Raw genomic sequence first — 21,968 nt, 5'->3', positions numbered from 1 at the left:
TATTCCCAAGAAAAACATGACATGTTCAATACTTATTTTCCCTGCTGTATGTAGTTTGATGTTTGACAAAAAATATAGTGGTTACTAACTTTTTTACTGGAATATTTATTTTGCTGACATGGCAAAAATAAAATAAATAAAAACTCTTTATAATATACAAATTGCAATTCATCTACAATGTTGTACATGTATTATATATGAAATTATTAAATAAATGGGTAGTCACAAAGGACAGCAAAATTTTATAGTGGTTCTAAATATGTGAGAAATTCTGACAAAAACTTATCAAGTGTGCATCATGGGCTTCACAGGGGGCTTCAGTCACATGATCTTAAATGACGTCCTTAAACTAATTGAAATTTTTCAGTGAGATTGACCATTTAAAATTAGCATATACAGTAATGTCATGCCAGAGGACATGATTTTTAGTGACAAACTGTATCAAGTTCTTATGATTTTAGAAATACATGTGTGGAAAAAAGGATTGACATTTACTAAAATAGCCACTTGTAAAATTAGGCTCAAAAATCTAAACAAAAAAATTGAATAACACAGCAGCTTTTATAACAGGAGCTCAATGGAAAACAAAGGTTTAACTATTTATTGCATTTTAAATGATGACAATACTAAATACATTCATTTTTTTGTCATTGGGAGTTAGTAAGTAGAGGTCAGAATAAGCATGGTGTTAGATTTTTACATGAACCTGTTATACTGAATGACACTTAAACATTTATTCATCCATATTTTGACCAATTGATGTTAAATCCAAATTTGCAATGTTTATTTTGTTTGCTTACATTTTTATTCTTAAGCTGAACAATTAATCCATGTAAATGAATCCACTGAACACATTTTTTGGTAATCTTCAATGAAAGTCTGAGTATTTACTTCTGCCTCTGGAGTGGCGGTCCTTCTGTTGATGTCAGCTTTATGGCTTCCATAGCAACTTTATTTTAATATAATTAACCATGCTCCTCTTTAGTTTGCTATGTGGGAATGATGCGCAAAAAGAAAGCCCCGTCCTCTACTCAAAATACCATTTGAATTGAAAGTACATCAACTTATATACATTTTCAGAGCTGTTCTAGCTGCAACCCATCACTAGGAAACATCCACACACTACGGACAACTTCACCGCCTACCCAATTCACCTATACCTCATGTCTTTGGTCTGTGGGGGAAACCGGAGCACCCGGAGGAAACATATGAACAAAGGGAGAACATGCATATTCATTCATTCATTTTCTTTTCGGCTTAGTCCCTTTATTAATCTGGGGTCCCCACAGCGGAAAGAACCGCCAACTTATCCAGCATATGTTTTACGCAGCGGATGCTCTTCCAGCTGCAACCCATCACTGGGAGACATCCACACACACTCATTCACACATACACAACGGACAGTTTAGCTTACCCAATTCACCAATACCACATGTCTTTGGACTTGTAGGGGAAACCGGAGCACCCGGAGGAAACCCACGCGAACACGGGCAGAACATGCAAACTCATAGAAACAATTATGATAAATAAATCATACTGGACTTATTTTTATTCAAATCTTAAGCACATACAGTATCAAGGACAGTAGTATCACAAGATTTGCAGTAAGCAGATGATAACGTTACACTCATCAGTCCATCAAACTAGATTCTGAATAGTAGTAGTAAAACAAAGTCAAAGCCATTCGCAAGAAAAATGTTCATGCTATAAGAACTTTACATTCATATGTAATGGTACCCTACTGCTGTTAAAGGAATAGTTCATTCAAAAAAAATGTATGTGGTCATTATTGTTACATTTTCTTTCTTCCGAACCCAAAAGATAATATTTTGAAGAATATTGAAAATATAAATACTTTTATTGACTTTATTATTTTATGATATTTGTGATATTTATTAACTTCTACGCTGTAAAATAAATCCTGGTTGATTAATTTTTAAGCTAAATCAAATTAAGCTTATAAATCCATTGAGTTTATATGTTAAACTGACTCAAAACAGCGTGTGTTTTAATAAGTTGCAATGGCCTAATAACATGCTGTCATGACTAATTGATCATATAATTTTTACAGTGAACGAGGTCAATGATTATTGGTTTCCAACATTCTTCGAAACATCTTCATTTTTGTTCATCGGAATTTTATAAAGGTTAAGAACCACTTGAAGGTGAGATTTCATGTTTAGGGTGAACTATCCCTTTAAAAACAGTGGAGCAGATGGGGAGCGTCCAGCGCTGATGTTTTTTGAATGTTTTCTTAATATCTGAGCGTCAACGTTCATGGGTTGAGCGGCACTGATGATGCCATCATTGGCAGCTGGTTGTTGATCGTGACTCGCTGTCGTGTTTGGCATCGTATCATTCCTATAATGGCTCTCCTGAACCTGCAGTCAAAAAATACAGCTTATTAGTAAGCAAAGAGTATGTCTGACTTATCACATACATTTTCAAAAATGATGGCAGTACTTCTTGTTGGCGATGACGTAGATGCAGGGATTGTAAAAGGTGGAGGATTTGGCAAAGAGGGGGGCGATGATGGCCATCGGAGCTGGGATCTTTTGGGGGTCACCAAATGATGCCCACAAACACACAATGGAATACGGAGACCAGGCAGCCAAGAACATCACTATCATTATAACAGACATCTGTAAAAATGAAGGAGCATTTAGTTCTAACTACATCGGAGAGCAAGTTGTAATTTAGAGTTGTGCATTGGCTTTTTGTTCAGTCATTCATTTTCTTTTGACTTATAATTTTTCAGCGGTCTCCATAGCGGAATGAACCGCCAACTATTCTGACATATGCTTTACGCAGCGGATGCCCTTTTGGCCATGACCCAGTACTGGGAAACACCCATACACTCTCATATTTACACATTAAGAGTAAGGTAAATTTTGTTTACCCAATTCACCTATATCGCATGTCGTTGGACTGTGGGGGAAACCGGAGCACATTTTGGAAACCCAGGTGAACATGGGGAAAACATGCAAACTTCACACAGAAATACCAACTGCACGAGCCGGGACTCAAACCAGTGACCTTCTTAAACCACTTAACCACCGTTTATTATGGGTTCAGAAAATTATTCTTTTAATTTATTCATTTTTCAAATCCTAAAAATATTTTGGCTAAATAAAAATGATTTGTCATTTCAGTTACTTTTTATGAAGAGTAAAATGAAATTAAACATTTTATAAATCAATTAAATCTCTAATATAATATTTTAAACCAGCAAATAAAATAAATGATAAAACACACACAAATTACAAAAAAACTATTTTCAAAACATCCAGTATAAAGATAATTTAAACTAAAATAAAAATTACTGTAAAACCCAACAGTCAACTTTATTAAATTAAATGAGTGTGGTTAGCTCGAAATTTACTGAAAGTTAATTTTACTTATGGGGCGAAGCAGTGGTTCAGTAGGTAGTGCTGTTGCCTCACAGCAAGAAGGTCGCTGGGTCGCTGGTTCGAACCTCAACTCAGTTGGCGTTTCTGTGAGGAGTTTGCATGTTCTCTCTGTGTTTGCGTGGGTTTCCTCCGGGTGCTCCGGTTTCCCCCACAGTCCAAAGACATGCGGTACAGGTGAATTGGGTAGGCTAAATTGTCTGTAGTGTATGAGTGTGTGTGAATGTGTGTGTGGATGTTTCTCAGAGATGGGTTGCGGCTGGAAGGGCATCCGCTGAGTAAAAATTCGCTGGATAAGCTGGCGGTTCATTCCGCTGTGGCGACCCCGGATTAATAAAGGGACTAAGCTGACAAGAAAATGAATGAATGAATGAATGAATTTTACTTATTTGAAAAGAGTTTTGAACTCAGAGTTGAAGGTGTTGAGTTAATTAAATACCTCATTACTTCAACTTAAATGGAGTAAGCTTTCACTACTCATAAATTAGTTTCTGTTTAACTCAAATGGTGTGAGTTGCCTGAACTTATTAGGTTTTACAGCACTCAGTTGGTTTGAGTTCTCTACATTTATTGGGTTTTACTGTGCTCAAATTGCTTCATTAACTCAAATGGAGTAAGTTAACACTACTCATTAGGATTAGTTTTTGAACTTGAATGGTTTGCTGCAATCGGTTTCCTCAAATGGGTTGAGTTACCTTAACTTTTTGAGAGTTACAGTGTATATATGCTGCTGCTTACCTTGGTGACATCCATCTGGTCTGACCAGTCCATGTTGATGCTGTCCAGACAGTTACTAGCTTTAAATCTCTTCACAGTAGCAGAAACGTTATAGTAGCAGTAGAACATGACCGACAGAGGAATGATGAAGTTGACGGTGATCACAGTCATTGTATATGACACAAAAGATCTGCAATAAAACAAGAACAGTGTAATCACCACTCAAATTTAAAAGCCAAATATACTTCACTTTTTTAGCACTATCAACACTGAAGTGTTCAATTAAAACTGTGTGAGGAGAATCAAAAAAAATCTGTGACTATTTTAAACAAGTAAAAGGCTTTTTTGTTTTACATTTAATCTATAAAATGGACAAATGTTAGGGTTAGGGCAACTAGAGTTTTTTTGTAAACAAAGTCCAGCAGTCTTTGCTTTAATTTACAACTTTGGAAAATAATAGTTACAATGTATATTGAAACGGTGAGCGTTTGAGTAAGTACTATATACATGTATAAAAAGCATTAGTAGTAGTAGTCAAGCATGAACACAGGCCTCTTTAATAGGTACACCTTATGGATTGGACCCCTTTTGTCTTCAGAACTGCTTTAATGCTTCATGGCATAGATTCAACAAGATACTGGATATATTCCTCATAGATTTTGGTCCATGCTTGACATGGTAACATCACGCAGTTGCAGCAGATTTGGCTGCACATTCAAGATGATAATCTCCAGCTCTACCATATGCCAAATGTGCTCTATTGGATTGAGTATGGTGACTGTGGAGGCCATTTGAGTTCAGTGAACTCATTGTCATGTTCAAAAGACCAGCTGTGACATTGACACAATGCTCAGTTGGTACTAATGGGCACATAGTGTGCCAGGAAAATGCCCCCCACACCATTACACTATCACCACCAGCCTGAACTGTTGATACGAGCCAGGAATGATCCATGCTTTCATATTGTTGATGGCAAAGTCTGACCCTATCATCTGAATATTGCAGCAGAAGTCGAGACTCATCAGACCAGGCAACCAGGTTTCCAATCTTTTATTGCAATTTTGGTAACCCTGTGCGATTTGTAGCCTCAGTTTCCTGTTCTTAGCTGACAGGAATGGCACAAGACAGTCTGGCCATTCTCCTCTGGCCTTTGGCATTACCAAGGCATTTGCGCCCACAGAACTGCCAATCACTGGATGTTCTCTCTTTTTTGGACACTTCTCTGTAAACCCAAGAGATGGTTGAGCGTGACAATCCCAGTAGATCAGCTTGTTTATGAAATACTCAGACCAGCCTGTCTGGCACCAGCAACCATGCTACATTCAAAGTCACTTAAATCACCTGTCTTTCCCATTCTGATGTTTAGTTTGAACTGCAGCAGATTGTCTTGACCATGTCTACATGCCTAAATGCATTGAGTTGCTGCCATTTGATTGGCTAATTAGAAATTGGACAGGTGTACCTAATAGAGGTTCTGGTGAGTTTGTTATTGAGTGGTTTAATGTTACACCTGTTTTCCATACAAAGAGTGAACTGAGATGAATCTTTCTAGTGTTCATTTATTGATGAAATGTAGTATACTGGTTCAACTGCTGACAGACTCTAACATATGAGTAAAAAGGGACAATTGCTGTGATGAAGGAACAAAGTATCCCCCCCCCACCTGCATCACCAGAGGTGTAGCCTTCTGACGTGTGTGGATTGCCACCCTCATGCGACTGGGCCAGCACCTGCGTTTGGTAGCGCTGGTAGGTGGCCATCGCATGCAAAGGCACGCGGATGTGTAGGCTCTGGCCCCGAGGAAGGCAGATAACCTACATGTCTTGGATGGGAGACGAGACTGATCACGCCAGAAAAAGGGCGTAATCCGGGCATAAATTGACTGCGATGGCAAGCTCAATCTGGGGAATCAACTCGTACTCCCTGGCTGCTCCACCGTCAAGGGTGGCGAGGGCGGAAGCGCACGCAGATCGGGCAGAGAAAGGTGCCCTCCAAGACTGCGTTCTTAATATCCTCCACATAACACCTGTCTAGTCGGTCGGGCTGTGGTGCTGGGGGATGAACCATCGACCCATGACCGAAGCAGCCCGGTAAACCACAGCCATCATGTCCGCTTCCAGACCCGACGCCGCGCTCATTACTTCGAAGGGAGGGGGCGAGTTCAGATCCTCGTCAGACAGTGATAGCCCACCCTCCGATGCAACAATGGACCTCTGATCCTCTGTGTCATCAAGCGAGAGTGATCATCCGGGAGGATGGAGCGATTCTTTTGCTTGAAGCTTGGATGGTGCGCATGGAGAAGCGAGAGGTCCACGAGCCCAAAAGGTGGCAGATTTACTCCCAATGTGACCCTCAGAACTGCCCAAGTGCCAGCCGCAGAGCAGTGAACAACTGGGATGGGTTGCTCTTTTGCAAGAGCGAGCCGCGATTTTAACTGCGCAACAGACATGCCATTACAGTGACGGCATGGACTGCCCGCGAGCACTGCATTAACATGCTGGACCCCCAGACATCCAACACAGCCCATCATCTGGCGACAAGGAACCACCGCATCCAGAAACGCACAGTCGGAACGACATCTTGAAAAAGACGCTCTGCACGACTGCGTTGCTCTTTTGGGAAACTTGCTGAATACAAACCGCTCTGGAGGACTGGACCCAAAGAACGGCAGGCAAGGGAGAATTCCAGCTCGATCATGTGCTGCCACGTATCGCACACTCTAGACCGGGAGAAGCAGCCTGCTTTGTCATTCTCTCTCTCTGTGACGAATACTTGGAGAAACCCTCTCTCTCAGACTCTCTCAGAAGCTAAGTGAAAGGCTCCGAAATCAAAAAGGATGCCTCAGCATGGCAGGAGCGGCATCTTTATTCAACACTGATTGTAATTGACACCAGCTGTGCACGCTGACACTAACAAACTCATTGGCCAGTTTTATTATTGTTTAATATGATTGGATTCTGATAAAATCCCCATAGTGGAAGTTTCCACATAGCATTGAAGTTCCCCCCCTGATGGTGAAACCTATTCTCTGTACAATCTCGGTATGAATGCTAGCATGCAGAGAGGTGAAACAGCTAGACTAAAGTGTGTTGTGGTTTGTTGTGTGTTGTGTGATGTTTGCTCACGTGTCGTTGTTCCTCCAGTTGATAGTACATGTTGCTCCTGTGGGATCTGGAGCGTATCCTGCCCAGCCCACGATGGGCATCGAGGACCAAAACACTGCATTTAGCCATGCGGCCACAATCAGAAGAGTGTATGAGCGGGTGGTCAGCTTCTGTCCTGTGGAGAAACACACACATTAATGGTTTCTTACAGTATAAGGAATGAATGATGTTCACCATATAGCATCCACAGAGACAATGGCAGTCACTTTGTGGAGATTCATACCTATGTCAGGTCGACATATGGTCAGATATCGGTCAATGGCAACCACTGTAAGCAGTCCAATACTGGCCATTCCAAAGAATATATTCAGCGCAGCGTAAATCTAGAACAGAAGCAGTATTATATTATTTAGAAAGAATGAAAAACTGAATGAAAATAATTAAATTATAAAAACGTGCATCTGAAATGTAATATGTAAAATGTAATAACAGAAGTGTCTGATAATATATATATATATATATATATATATATATATATATATATATATATATATATATATATTTATATATTTATATATATATATATATATATATATATATATATATATATATATATATATATATATATATATATATATATGGCAACGCATTGGTGCCGTAGGTAGCGCTGTTGCCTTACAGCAAGAATATTTCTGTGTGGAGTTTGCATGTTCTCCCTGCGTTCGCGTGTTTCCTCCAGGTGCACCGGTTTCACAAGTTCAAAAACATGTGGTATAGGTGAATTGGGTAGGCCCAATTGTCCATAGCATATGAGTGTGAATGAGTGTGTGTGGATGTTTATATATATATATATATATAACAGTTCTGTCTGATTCTTGAATCTGACTAGCTAATAGTTGCGCAATATTTTGCCAGGACCATCACACAAAGGTCTCTGCACCCTTTACCTTTGTGTATTACTCCACCCACATACAGCCAGCAACAAGCAGAGAGACACTACAGTTTGACAAATATTACTGCTGTTAGACAACAAAATGTGCTTTTGAGGCTTTTTTAGTCAAGAATGTAGTTGTTTAGATTGCAACTATGCAGTATATTTATAAGAATAGAGCCTATTTAAATTATTTACAATTTCTGAAAGAGCTCGTCGATAATAATTAATTATATAGCAAAATAACAATGGCATATTTATTAAATAACAATTTAGATACCAATAACTAAATTAATAATATATTGTAAATAAATAATTCACGTAACATTTCAGAGTAAATATTTACATTTGTATGTACAGTTTTAATTAAAACAAATAAATATAAAGTTCTGTTCTGTTTTTTATTTGTTTTATTTTTTCTCCATGGATCACAATCAATTAAAAATTTAACTAATAAAAAAAATCTAGTAGGGAATATATTATTTATTTGTACTTTTTTGTGCTTATGAACAGAATAAACATTTAGATTTTCATTTATTCATGCACATGCTATTTTATATACAGTAAGTTTTAATATTAAATATTATTCACATTTAAATAATATTTAAATTTAAATATTAAATTATGATAATAAATCTTTGTGATAATAAATCAGGTCATGGTCCAATACTCACTGATTTTGTCTGATGGTGTGAGAAGTCAAATCTTCAGTTGAAGACAGAGTCAAGTTAAATCAAAGTTCAGAAAACAAAGTCAAAAGATATGATAATCAATTTTTAGAAAGGCTGCTCACATACAGATGAACACTTCCATTAAAAATCAGACTCTCAAAAAGTGTGTAATCATACTAAATACCTTGGCACAGTTATTTACTCTAAACTGTACTTTGACGATTATTATTATTAAGTAAAATAATTATTTAAGAAAACCAATTAAGTAACCTATTTTCAGTAGTGTTCTTTATTCTAGATTTTTCATGTCTTTAGATATATTCTAATTAATTACCCCAAACAATGAAACTCAGCTATATTCACAACATTAGTTACTTAATCAGAATGACTTTACTTTAGTTGTTTTGTTGCTTTGACAGTATATACAGTATAATGTGCACACCTGGCATCCCATATAGCCAAACTTCCAGCTCCCGTGCAGGTCTGAAGCTGCAGACATGGGGTAACCAATGCCAGCCACGCCAATGTCCGTGAATGCAAGATTAATGATGATGGCATTAGTAGCGGTTCTCAGCTCTCTGAACTTCACGAACATCAGCAGCACCACGATGTTGCTCGACAGACTAATCACTCCTGAAACCAAACACAGAGTTCAGACTTCTGCCAGCACATAATTCACCACAATAATCCGTCACTCGACACATTTCCCATTTTCACTTGACCGTTTTACACCCGTTTTTACAGCATTGCTGGACATTTCTGAAGCTTGTCTGAATCTGTAAATGTCAGCTTCGTGGAAAGATGAAAATATCTCATATAACTAAATAAAGTGGTCTAGGAGTATTTTGTTAACACTCCGATGACATTGTAAAAATGGTTTACTTAAATGTTAACCTTCGAGGTCAAAAAATAAATTTTTAAAAGAAGTTTTTAAAGGCGTTTTTCTTGGTTACAGTAACTTTAGAGTTGCACACTTTGCAAACACTGCGAGAATGTTTTACACTAGTAGTAAAACAAAAGTGTATACTATAATTTTACTACACTGAACCCAATGCATCAAATAGTTGACTTAAAATTATTTGTTTATTCATTTCAATACGTTATTTAAAAAAAAAAAATAATAAATAAATAAAAAAAAAAATATATATATATATATATATATATATATATATATATATATATATATATATATATATATATATATATATATATATATATATGTATGTATTTGTAATATTCTGAACATTTTACTCTGTTAGGGGTACAAAAAGCAGGTACAAAAGTACCAATTTTCATAAAAACCTGTTTTTAAAAGATAATGTTTTAGACAGAAATATATTTTTGCTGTGGTTTGCTGTGTCATAAGTCTGGTCTATCAGTATTGGGTTATATTTTGAACAGATTGCAATAAATTGCAATAAATTTCCAGTATGGGACAAAGTAACACATGGCATGGGTGAGTCAAAAGACATCAATATTTGCTAGATTTACTGGCTTAATCTTATCTATTTTAATTATATCTGACTTTGACCTTGTTAATGTTCACTGCAAACATATTTTGTCTTTTATTTTTGCAAAAAATATATTAAACTGCGTTTTCATTTTAAATTTTAGGTCTATCAAATTGTTCAAGACCAATGAAAGTGCAAAATGTTAAAAGTTTGTACAATTTTGTTATATGTTTTATTATTATTGGCAATATGCATTCATTTTATAAACCATTTAAATCCAAACACTGCAAACTCTAATGTAAAAGTGAAAAATATGTTTTATCTATTAGCAGTGGGGCATAATAACAGTGTTACTTTCATCCCCACAGGAACTCTTGCTCTTTTAACCAAACTGAAAAACTTAAGGATGTGTTATTGCACTAAATAACCCGTAAATTGATCATTACTACCCTGATGTATAAAAATAGAAACACAATTTTTAATAAGGAAAAAAGAACCGCTACAATAATGTACTTTCTGCACTTAAAATCTGAAATTCAGACTTAACCGCAGGACGCGGTACTAAAATCAGCTGATAATTGGCAGCTCCATTAAGGGTTGCATGCTGAATGTGCTGTATAGCCTGGAAAGCAAATGTTGACATGGCTTCGAGAAAATCTGTTTCATCCCATGTTGATTTCATCCTCGCTCTCCTCTATTAATTGTTGTTTAACTTAATGTTAAACAATTTAAACCATAACAGAGTTGATAATAACAGAGTTGACATCAATGGTTGGCATTATCCAATATTTTGTTCTATAGCAAGTGCTAACCTCAAACCACATGTCTAAAAATGTATAAAAAGTTTCCCCAGTGATGGGTTGCAGCTGGAAGTGCATCCGCTGCATAAAACATATGCTGGATAAGTTGGCGGTTCTTTCCACTGTGGCGACCCCAGATAAATAAAGAGACTAAGTCAAAAAGCAAATGAATGAATGAATGTATAAAAAGTGAACGACTAATTCACTGACATATCATAATAACAGAGTTGACAAATAATTAATCTACTGTTACTGTATCTTAAACATTTTGTACAAATGAATGAGAATACGTGTCTCAATGACTTATAGAGAGTTTCAGACCAGAGGATGAGACATGTTTTTTTTCTATCTGATGTAATAGAGTTGACCAGAATTTAGGGATAGACAAAATACTTTTTTTTTTTTGATAATTGAAATTACTAAAAAATAACGAAAATGTATGTTTCATGCAACTAATTTTTTATTAAAGTAAACATGAAAATTAAACGGAATTATTCAATGATAATTAAAGCTCAATGTATGATCAGGGAGATGGACATTCCAAAATAGTGGATTAAGTCAATATTTTGTTGTCTAAGGCAAATTGTACCTAAATACAAACATTATTTGTAAAGATAACTTGATTTTATCTGTGCTATTATACAATTTTTTCATATATATATATATATATATATATATATATATATATATATATATATATATATATATATATATATATATATATTGTTTATTTATTTATTTATTTTTTTATAATAGAGACACAAAATCTACTCACAATTCTAGAATCACTCAAAGGCTCCACGTGTCTTTATGTACTCTAATTCCATTATTTAACAGTTTCATTTCTTCACTTCCTTAACTTTTTTAATTGATAGAATAGTTTGAATAAAAAAGGTCTACACTACACTACTGAGAACTTTACACTAGTCTTGCCTTTTCATATAGTCCTTATTGATTCATATTCTACAATATCATTTATGCAGCTGTCAGTAACTACCATCAATATTATATGTTTCATGCACATTCCACACCTCATAGTATTAGAATTTTGCTGGCATGTTCATGACACCAAAAGTGTCACAAGTTAAAAAATTATTAAGTATTTTTTTAGGTCAAACTCACCACAACCAACAAAAAATTACATAAATTTTTTTTAAAACATTTAAATCTTTAGTAAGAAAGCAATACATACACTGTTAACAATTTACTACACAATTTACAGTACTTGCAGCATTTCACCTGTAACTTACTGTAAATCAATTAAAGCAAAAATACTGTATTTACATTTACAGCACCATTTATTTTGCTGAATGTGTATTAACAGAATTGTATGTATATCTTTACCGTAAAATATAGTCAACTTCACAATGCAACTTTAAAATACTGTAACATACCGCATAACTGTCCTACAGTAAAATACAGTTCAAATTACAGTTAATTACGGTGTAATTTGCAAATATTGTTAACAGTGCACACACATGATGTTTATTGTGTTTATGTTCTTGTGGTCTAATGTTATTGGAAGAACATTTGTTCATAACTTTTAAAGAATCTTCACCAAATTACAAATTTCTGAAAATGTTCAAAGCTAAGATTGTGTTTAATCTGATTATTAGGCCCAAAATAAGATTTGGATTCTAAACTGAGAAGATGCCAGCTCACAAGACTAATTATTATTCATTTATTATTACATTTATTTCAGTTTGATCATATAGCTCACATCCCATTAGACACACATACACACAAACACACTCTGGTCTTTACCTGCTGTGATGAGGTAAGCAGCAACAATATTGTGCTCAGTTTGTGTAAAGGCGCTCTTTTCTCCATAAACAGTCTCAGCAGAAACGTTCAGCAATCCAGACTCCATCTCTTTATCACACATAATCATATACACACACCACTCCGGCTTCAGTTCTGTCTCACATTGGCATCCAACAAGATCATGCACAATCTGAAGTCCAGAAAGCAGGTCATCAAACTGCGTGAGTTGTGTGTGTGTTAGGGGAAGGTTACGGGGTGATTGTGAGGAACGCATTGGCCTGGATTATGTTCTCTAATTATGTTTTCTGCTTGGTTTGTGAGGACTGAAGAAACCGTTGTTTCCCTGCTAATCCGCACATGAAAGATTTTCATTCCACACAACACAAAAGCTTACTTGGATGGTGGAGAAGGTTTTTTTTTTTGGCATGTTTCACTTTTAAAAACATTAAAAGTGTGGTAATATACATACTGATGAGTTTTATTCAGGCCTTTTGGGCAGATATAATAGTTTGAGATTTGAGATTGTGTGAATGCAGAAAAGTAAAGTCAAATATATCTAAGCACTTGGTGGAATTGTTGTTATTTCAAGTATGTTATTACATCATGTTTGGATTAAACGGCTTATTTAAGATGAAGGGGAGCTTGTTAAAAATGTTAAAATAGAAATAAGATCCCGAATGAAAAAATACTATATTAATTCATAGTAAATATAGAGTTTGGATCATTCTATAGTTTAGTTAATCTGTTGTGTTAATGCTATAGTTGATATGGTAACAACTCTATTAATATAAACCCAATACTGTAGTTTTTTACAACTTATATAGTACAGTTTATACAACAGTTCTGTCTGGTTTTCCAGTCTGATTGGCTGATAGCTGTGGAAAATTTCTGTAATAACAGCACTCACAGCCTCCTCACCTTTGTGTATTACTCCGTCCACATAGAGTGACAGCAGATCAATAAACTCAGTTTGACAAATATTGCAGCTGTTGGACAACATAATGTACTTCTGATGCTTTGCATGTGAGAATTGTTTAGATTGCAACTATGCAGTTCATTTATAAGGATATATATATATATATATATATATATATATATATATATATATATATATATATATATATATATATATATATATATATGAGGATAAGCCTATAGTAAATAGTTATAATTTTGGAGATACAGTGCGTCAGCATCCATCAGCCTGTCATATTGAGCAGATCGAAGATGTTTCACATTGTCCATCCACAAGAGGGTGACAGAGGTCATATAGTAAGCCCCTAGAGCAGGGGTTTTCAAACTTTTAGGACACACGTTCCCCCAAGTTTGTCCCATTTTGCTTGCACCCACTAGGCACCCATCTCTCGAGCCAAAATTACAATGCATGTGCAAACATCATTCATATACTTGCTGCGTTTAAAGTGTGTAGCATTAATTACATTTAAACATAAATATACAGCTTAGCTGATTTAGTGTGATGGCTGAGCCTGTTTCTGTGAGGACAACATGCTAATCTGTGGTTGGATTCCTGACACGACTAACCGTGAATCATCTTCCACTGTCAATAAGCTTGAGGCGTACTGTCTACTCTATTTCGCATATCCAAGATTGCAGAGCCCTGATGGAGTGATTGAGACAAACATTGAGTTTGTTTACATGTGCAACAATACTTTAATACGATTTTAATATGATTAAGACAATACTGTGATTAAGAGTCTACCATGTAAACAGCGATTTTTAAATACCTAAATTGCACTAAACTTATAACTGAACTAAAGTGAAATGGAGTTAAGATGAAGTATGCTTATATTTGTGGCATTACGTCATGTACTGTAGGACTTTTCGCCGCATTTTGTGACAAGATCCACACATGCAGCTGTCAATAAAAGACACACACACACACACACACACACACACACATCACAAAATTTTCTTTCCATTTAGCCTTTGGTATCAAATTCCCTTAAAACAACACTCTTCCACCAGTGGCGGTTTGTCATGGGGCCATGAATAAAATGTTTATTAGTGAAAGTAAAACTGCCGAACTGCAGTTAAAGTTCATGTTTTTACACTACATGTAACACCTTAATTATATTATTGTCTTATTCAGATTAGGGCAAATAAGTACTATGTAAATGTAGTCAGTATGTCTTCAAAGTAAATGAAAGATCCAGAAGGCTATCCTGCTGATTCAATTTAGAAGGGCACTTTTTGTCTGACGGCTCACCGGTTTTACTTTCATTCATTCACCGTCATTCATTTTAAAAAGCACCCACTCCATTTTATTTGTATATATTTTACTGGAACGCATTAACTCTACATGTGTCTGATAATTAGCTGTGGAACTAACATAATCACATTAATTCTAGTGAATGAATAAAAATCGCCTTCATAATTTACTCGAGTGCACGCCTCACAATCTCACCAATTATGCATATTCAGTATTTATATACACAAATATCATTATATGCAGACTAGTTCAGTAAAAAGAAAAAAAGAAGAAATGCCCGCATTTGTTAGAGTTTTTCCTTATCGCAAACACAACAGTAATCTGGTAGTGTTTGCACTGCTTTAGCATTTTCAGGATTAATTATTATGATATACCGATTGCAACAGAGAAATAGGAAATATCTGTAGACTGATGGTATTTCATGCTGTTCAGCCAATCATGCCACACATACTGTACACAGTACACACAAATATATTTTGTAAGTATGAACTTTTATTTTGGATACAATTTATCGTTTCACTACACTACATTATTTATTATTATTTAATGATTATCATAAATTTATGGTGTCATACAGATCCCAAATGAATAAACCTTTTTTGAAAAGTGTAGTTTTCATTTCTGTTACTTTTGTCACTTTCTTTTTAACATTATCTCTCTCCACACAGACACGCACACACAATTTATTTAGACTCTTCTAAAGGTGTACAAAAGCTCAGTGCAAATACATGAATGCAAAAAAGCCATAATTAAGAGATTAAACTAAAGAACATGAGCATACTTGTACAAAAAATAATGAGGGACTGATAATAGAGCACAAATGTCTATTTTGAATTGAAGCAGATTTGAAAGGTTTCAACGCCACCCAGTGGATCTAACACCAAACGGAGGTTCTTTAAAAGAATAATTCACCCCAATAAAAATAAAAAAGTCTGTCATCTTGTCTCTCTGTCCAGTCGTTCCTGACCTGTTTGAGTTTCTTTCATATAAACACAAAGAAATTATACTGAAACTTGTTAGGGTAAAAACCGTCATTGACACTATGGAGTCTGATATTATGATGACTGAGCACTACAGCATAACATCAGAGTCATGTTTATGGAGTCTGACGTTCTACAATCATTTAGGATTATTAAAAATCGCAGTGTGAGCCGGGCTTTAGAATGAAAAGGATAATCAATCATGAGACATTGAAGACTGGAGTTTGCTAAAAATTCAGCTTTGAATCACATGAATAAATTACTGTATTTGTAAACATGTTCAGGTGGGTGGGTGACGCGGTGGCGCAGTAGGTAGTGCTGTCGCCTCACAGCAAAAAGGTCGCTGGTTTGAGCCTCAGCTGTGTCAGTTGGCATTTCTGTTTGGAGTTTGCATGTTCTCCTCATGTTTGCATTGGTTTCCTCTGGGTGCTCCGTTTTCCCCCATAAGTCCAAAAATATGTGGTACAGGTGAATTGGGTAAGATAAAATTGTTCTTACTGTATGTGTGTGAATGAGAGTGTATGGGTGTTTCCTAGTGATGGTTTGCTGCTGGAAGGGCATTCGCTGTATAAATCATTTGCTGGATAAGTTGGCGGTTAAACTTTTGGTTGATTTCTCCAACTTTCTCCCAGGTTCTGATCAGTGGGTCATGATCTAAATAAATAAAGCAAGACCATTTGATTTTGATTGCAAACAAATTTTATTTACACAACAATTATATTACACATACTATTATATATAAGATAATATGATAAAATGTAGATGGAAATATGGACTAAAAAGTGCAGTTGAAGGGCTCCAGTAGTCCAATCTGCCTCAGTGCAAGCTGTAGGTTGAAGGGCATCAGCACTCCAACTGGACTCAATGTCATCCGGAGCTTCCAGGGTGTCTGTACTCCCACCTGACTCAATGCTGACCGAAGCTTCCAGGGCCTCAGCAGTCCAGTCAGACTCAGCGCAGACCAGAGCTTCAGAGGGGTCAGCACTCCAGTCGAACTCAGTGGGAGTTGGATGTCGAAGGGGGTCAGCACTTCAGTCTGACTCAATCTGGGTCCAGCATCAGGGGCCCCAGCAGTACAGGCAGGCTTAATGCAGACCGGAGATACAAAGGCATCAGGAACACAGTCAGACACCATGCAGACTGGATCTTCATGACCCTCAGAGGAATCAGGAACACAGTCAGACACCACACAGACTGGACCTGTATGGACCTCAGAAGCATCAGGAACAAAGCCGGACACCATGCAGACTGCACTCTCAGGGTCCTCAGAAGCATCAGAAACACAGTCCGACACAACACAGAGTGGACCTTCATGGGCCTCTGAAGCATCAGGAACACAGTCAGACACCATGCAGACTGGACCTTCATGGGCCTCAGAGGAATCAGGAACACAGTCTGACACCAAACAGACTGGACCTTTATGGACCTCAGAAGCATCAGAAACACAGCCGGACACCATGCAGACTGCACTCTCAGGGTCCTCAGAAGCATCAGAAACACAGTCCGACACAACACACACTGGACCTTCATAGGCTTCAGAGACATCAGGAACACAGCCGGACACCAAGCAGACTGCACTCTCAGGGGCCTCAGAAGCATCAGGAACACAGTCGGACACCTCACAGACTGGACCTTTAGAGGTATCAGGAACACAGTCAGACACCATGCAGACTGGACCTTCATAGGTTTCACAGACATCAGGAGCACAGCCGGACACCACACGGACTGGACTTTCAGAGGCCTCAGGGACTGCAGGTACGTCAGCAGTCCAGTTGGGCTCAAAGGGCTTTTCAGTGGCATCATTGACGAGGGCAGTGTCAATGTTAGAGCAGCCAACAGCTTTGAGGAGGACTTTCCAGAGGTTCTTTTTGCTCTTGGATTTCTCCTTCTGTCTTTCTTGCGCCCCATTAGCATTCCAGTCAGACCTGGTGTGGACTGCAGCTTCTAGAGAAATGACACCAAACCATAATTATAATAAATATGAAGACAATATGAACAAAACTAAATAAAATATAATCAAAACACATCTCTTATGAAATCTTTATAATAATGCTACAACAGCATACAACAATACATTTACACTGTAATTTTGTGTAGTGAGTATTGATATTTGAATGTATCCTAATACACAATTGTTACAGAATTTATTCATCTTTGTTAAAGGGCACCTATTTCACCCCTTTTACAAGATGTAAGATAAGCCTTTGGTTTCTCCAAAATGTGTCTGTAAAGTTTCACATTATTTATTAAATCCTCTAAAGTGTGCCCATTTTGCTGTCTGAGTATTCTGTAGCTGTTTTTATAGCCTGTGCCTTTAAATGAAAATGAGCTGCTTCTTCCCGCCCACCGCTGCCTGCTTCTCATGCATTACGTTAGATAAACAGCTGTCAGTGATAGTGACAGACACAGATGAAGCTGAAATACATTTAATTAGCCAAAAGTTTATTATATGTATTTGTGTAGGAGTTTATTCAAGTCTTTCTCAAATGATAAGTCTCACACAATTGCCTTTTGCAGTACAAACACACTGACACATTAATGTTTACTGACACCATGTGGACGTTGGGATTATAGCGCTTAAGAATTACATAGCGATTTTAGTTCCTTTTTTACAAACATGCATTTTTAAAAACGTTTTAAACTTATTAAACTTATAAAAATCCCAGAGAGTTGTAACAAATATTTTAATCCCAGTTTGAAACTGTGGACATGTGTATACATGTTATTATAGAAACATGGCGCTTGTCAATGAATTCAATGGGCAAAAAAAAAAACACAAAAAAAAAAAAAACACAGTCCTACAACACGTTGTGGTGGGCCTCAAAATCACTGAGATTTGGGTCCTATTTTAAAGTCTGGACATTTTTTTAAAAAGATTTTTGATTTTATATCACTGCAATATGACTGTAGACGATCTATACCTACACACAGTTCTGTCCAAACAGCTTACAAAAATTGATTTTCACCATAGGTTAGTTAATCATCATAATGTTTCATAATAATATTAAACAAAGTCAGTCGTCATTCCTTGTTAGTTGTTGTTAACTAACAAATACAAACTCTTGTTAACACAAATTTGGATTTTTTATAATGCATTCAGGCATGTTGAATTATGATTGAATGTTGTAATTTTCATTCTTAGTTTTAGCAAATACATTAACTAAAATTAACTAACAGAACTTAACTATTGTAAAGAGTGACAATTACACTACATAAAACATTCTTGCACAAAAACAATAGATAGGGTGAATTAAAATTTCTGAATCACAGTAGTATTAAACGAACAAATTTCCTATTCTCATAACATGGTCTTGTAACTTACCCTCAGCATCTTTTAGAGACTGTAGCATGGCAGCATCCACACCCTGGTCCTTCTTCTTGCCTTCACTGGAGCTAGTGTTACTGCTGGATTTTTTACTAGCTCTTTTATTGCCAAAAAGTGCCGTCCAAAAGTTATTTTTGCATTTCTTCTCCATCATGGGAGATGTACAGTATAACTGAGTTACTGTGGTCGTGTTAAGTACTGTAAAATGTACACTCGATTTGCAACTTGCAGCGTTATTACAGTGTTGGAAACAACTGTTACCTTAACTGCACTACTTTTTTTCTCTGATGTCTGAAAACAGGAGAGGGTCGCAAGAGTTAACCATAGAAATACACATGTAAATATCTGAGAGCCAACAGACAAATCCAGAGAATCAGAGAAATCGCATTCCAAAGTTCCAGAGTTGCTATAGCAACGCGGCGCGATTCGTTCTATGGGCGGAGCCTCTGCTCCATAAGATGCGTTCTGCATCTGCTTGTTTGGACGGAAGTATTATTAGTGTTTGTTGTGATGCATAGGTATAAATATCTATGGCTGTAATGGATATGCTTTTTTATCTGTGCATATCGATTACAATAAAGCATGCTGTAATATTTGCTTCTAATTATTATGCTTATTTTTTTTAAATAGTGCAAATAAAGTAAAAATAAGTGTCTAATTATGTTTATGAGCTTATATTGTAAGACACTTCTATACAGCTTAAAGTGACATTTAAAGGCTTAACTAGGTTTATTAGGTTAACTAAGCAGGTTAGGGTAATTAGGCAAGCTATTGTATTACGATCGTTTGTTCTATAAACAATCCAAAAATATATATGGCTTAAGGAGCTAACAAAAACATAAAAAAACATATTATATGAAATATTATAAAAATGTCCTTGCTCTGTTAAACATTTGGGAAATATAATAAAAAATTAAAGGGTGTTTAATAATTCTGACATCAACTGTAAATGCTTTTAATAAACATCTGTATTATAGAATTGAAGTGTCTGTGTGCGTGTGTGTGTTGTTGTATACATTACTGCATAACTTTTGTTATATGTAATACAACATGCTTTGGTTTAGTGGTTCAGTTATGAATACTATAGCTTTACTGTAGTACTAATAGACTACTACAATGTTACAAAAGCAAAACCATGGTTAAAAAAAGGTTTGCACCAAATAAACAGGACTACAACAGTCATGGTTCCTATATTGTTATTATTAAATACTTATAGGGCTGATATGTCAAAAATTTATATCACGTTATATTTCTTATCTTCGGTCGATATATGATTCCGATACCGATATGGACAGTATTAAAAAGACATGAAAAAAACTGCCAAGAACGCATACAATAGTTGTCAGTACCTACAAATGTCTGCAAACTGAATTTGCAAAGTCTATAATACCTCCAGCCTCATAACTTTTCTTAAAAAAAAAAAAAAAAAAAAAATGTTCTCTTTTTATTTGTATTTAGCTATCTATTTAGACATAGTTCATGGGGGTTAGCTTGACCAACATGATGGACAGAAACTTTTATCAGTTTTTTTGTATATGCTGCATATTTAACAATCAAAATAATACCAAAATCCACATCGTAAAAAAATATTAAACAGAATAAACACTACATTTACAATTATAATAACATTATAATTATAATAATGAAATAAATCAAAAAGAGTACAGGCTACATTAATATTTGCAAAAGAGAAGAGTTGTTTGACTTTATTCATAGTTCTGGTTGCTTTTCATCTTGAATGTCCTTTAAGGGTTCAATCTGTCTACTTATATTTGTGTATGCAATTACAATTACATTTATTATTTAACAGACTTAATATCTCTATTAATCACATTCTTTCTATTTCATCAGCTTTGCAATAACCAGATTCCTGATAAATATGTTTGTGAATTTGTCTGTGATCTGTACGTCATCACGCAATTGACATCATGCTTATTCTGAGCACGGAAAGTCATTCAGTGACAAATGATACAATGTACAAGATCTTTGGTGGAGGACGCGTGGCACTTGTTTATGGTAACACCATTGATCAATCAACAAAAAGTAAGGTTGGAAGATTTAAAATATTATAGACTAGGGATGGTCTGTGAAGTAGTGGGTAGTAACGGAACGCTGTTGGTTTCTCATTCAGACGTGAATAAAAGGCACCGGTGGATTCACAGAATTTTGTGGTAGATTTGTGTGGAATCCCCTAGCGAGCTGGTGCGTTTTGCGTATTTTCTCCTCAACCCAGAGGAGGACTCAGGAGTACTCAGTTGATGGGTGTGAAAGAGGCTTTTCGGACATTCTCGGGGATAAAACTTGGACTGGTTTTTATTTAGTAGTGGACTAAATTAACCCGAGATTGTAATTAGTTCCACTACTGATGTTTCACAGATAAAAGGGCCCGAATCTTAAGAATAGAGTAGGTCAGATTATTTGGGAAAGAAATAGTTGAATAAATAAATAAATAACAAATAACATTATAATAGAGATCCAGTAGATAGTAGAGGCCACAAAAGTCAGACAAGACACCTAGAAATATCAGGGCTAGATTGATTGTTCAATGATGCACCAGGAGCAATCCCGAGAAAAATATGACCCTAACT

General features: G+C 36.0%; 2 protein-coding genes across 2 annotated transcripts; both read right to left on the bottom strand.

Annotated features, from left to right (window-relative positions):
• Positions 1 to 1,532: 1,532 nt before the first annotated feature.
• Positions 1,533 to 13,093, bottom strand: rrh (retinal pigment epithelium-derived rhodopsin homolog). Its single transcript, NM_001004654.2, is given in 7 exon segments — positions 1,533 to 2,381; positions 2,464 to 2,642; positions 4,146 to 4,314; positions 7,250 to 7,403; positions 7,512 to 7,611; positions 9,273 to 9,463; positions 12,846 to 13,093. Coding segments are annotated over 7 exon segments (1,026 nt in total). The 5' UTR covers positions 12,973 to 13,093; the 3' UTR covers positions 1,533 to 2,275.
• Positions 13,094 to 15,727: 2,634 nt separating this feature from the next.
• LOC141377147 (uncharacterized) lies at positions 15,728 to 20,786 on the bottom strand. The gene is made up of 2 exons (XM_073920758.1): positions 19,378 to 20,786; positions 15,728 to 17,999 (listed from the first exon to the last, which is right to left on the bottom strand). Exons 1-2 carry the CDS (start codon positions 19,532 to 19,534, stop codon positions 16,831 to 16,833), a joined length of 1,326 nt encoding a protein of 441 aa, XP_073776859.1. The 5' UTR covers positions 19,535 to 20,786; the 3' UTR covers positions 15,728 to 16,830.
• Between the last annotated feature and the right edge of the window lie 1,182 nt (positions 20,787 to 21,968).

The sequence above is a fragment of the Danio rerio genome, chromosome 13 (genome assembly GCF_049306965.1).
Source record: "Danio rerio strain Tuebingen ecotype United States chromosome 13, GRCz12tu, whole genome shotgun sequence".
NCBI classification, from domain to species: Eukaryota; Metazoa; Chordata; class Actinopteri; order Cypriniformes; family Danionidae; genus Danio; species Danio rerio.
This window is presented reverse-complemented; position numbering and strand designations above follow the sequence as displayed.

Coding starts and splice junctions, on each gene's coding strand:
- LOC141377147 (XM_073920758.1), bottom strand. CDS start 19,534: ATGATGGAGAAGAAATGCAAAAATAACTTTTGGACGGCACTTTTTGGC. Junction 18,000..19,377: donor GTCTCTAAAAGATGCTGAGG/GTAAGTTACAAG, acceptor TCATTTCTCTAG/AAGCTGCAGTCCACACCAGG.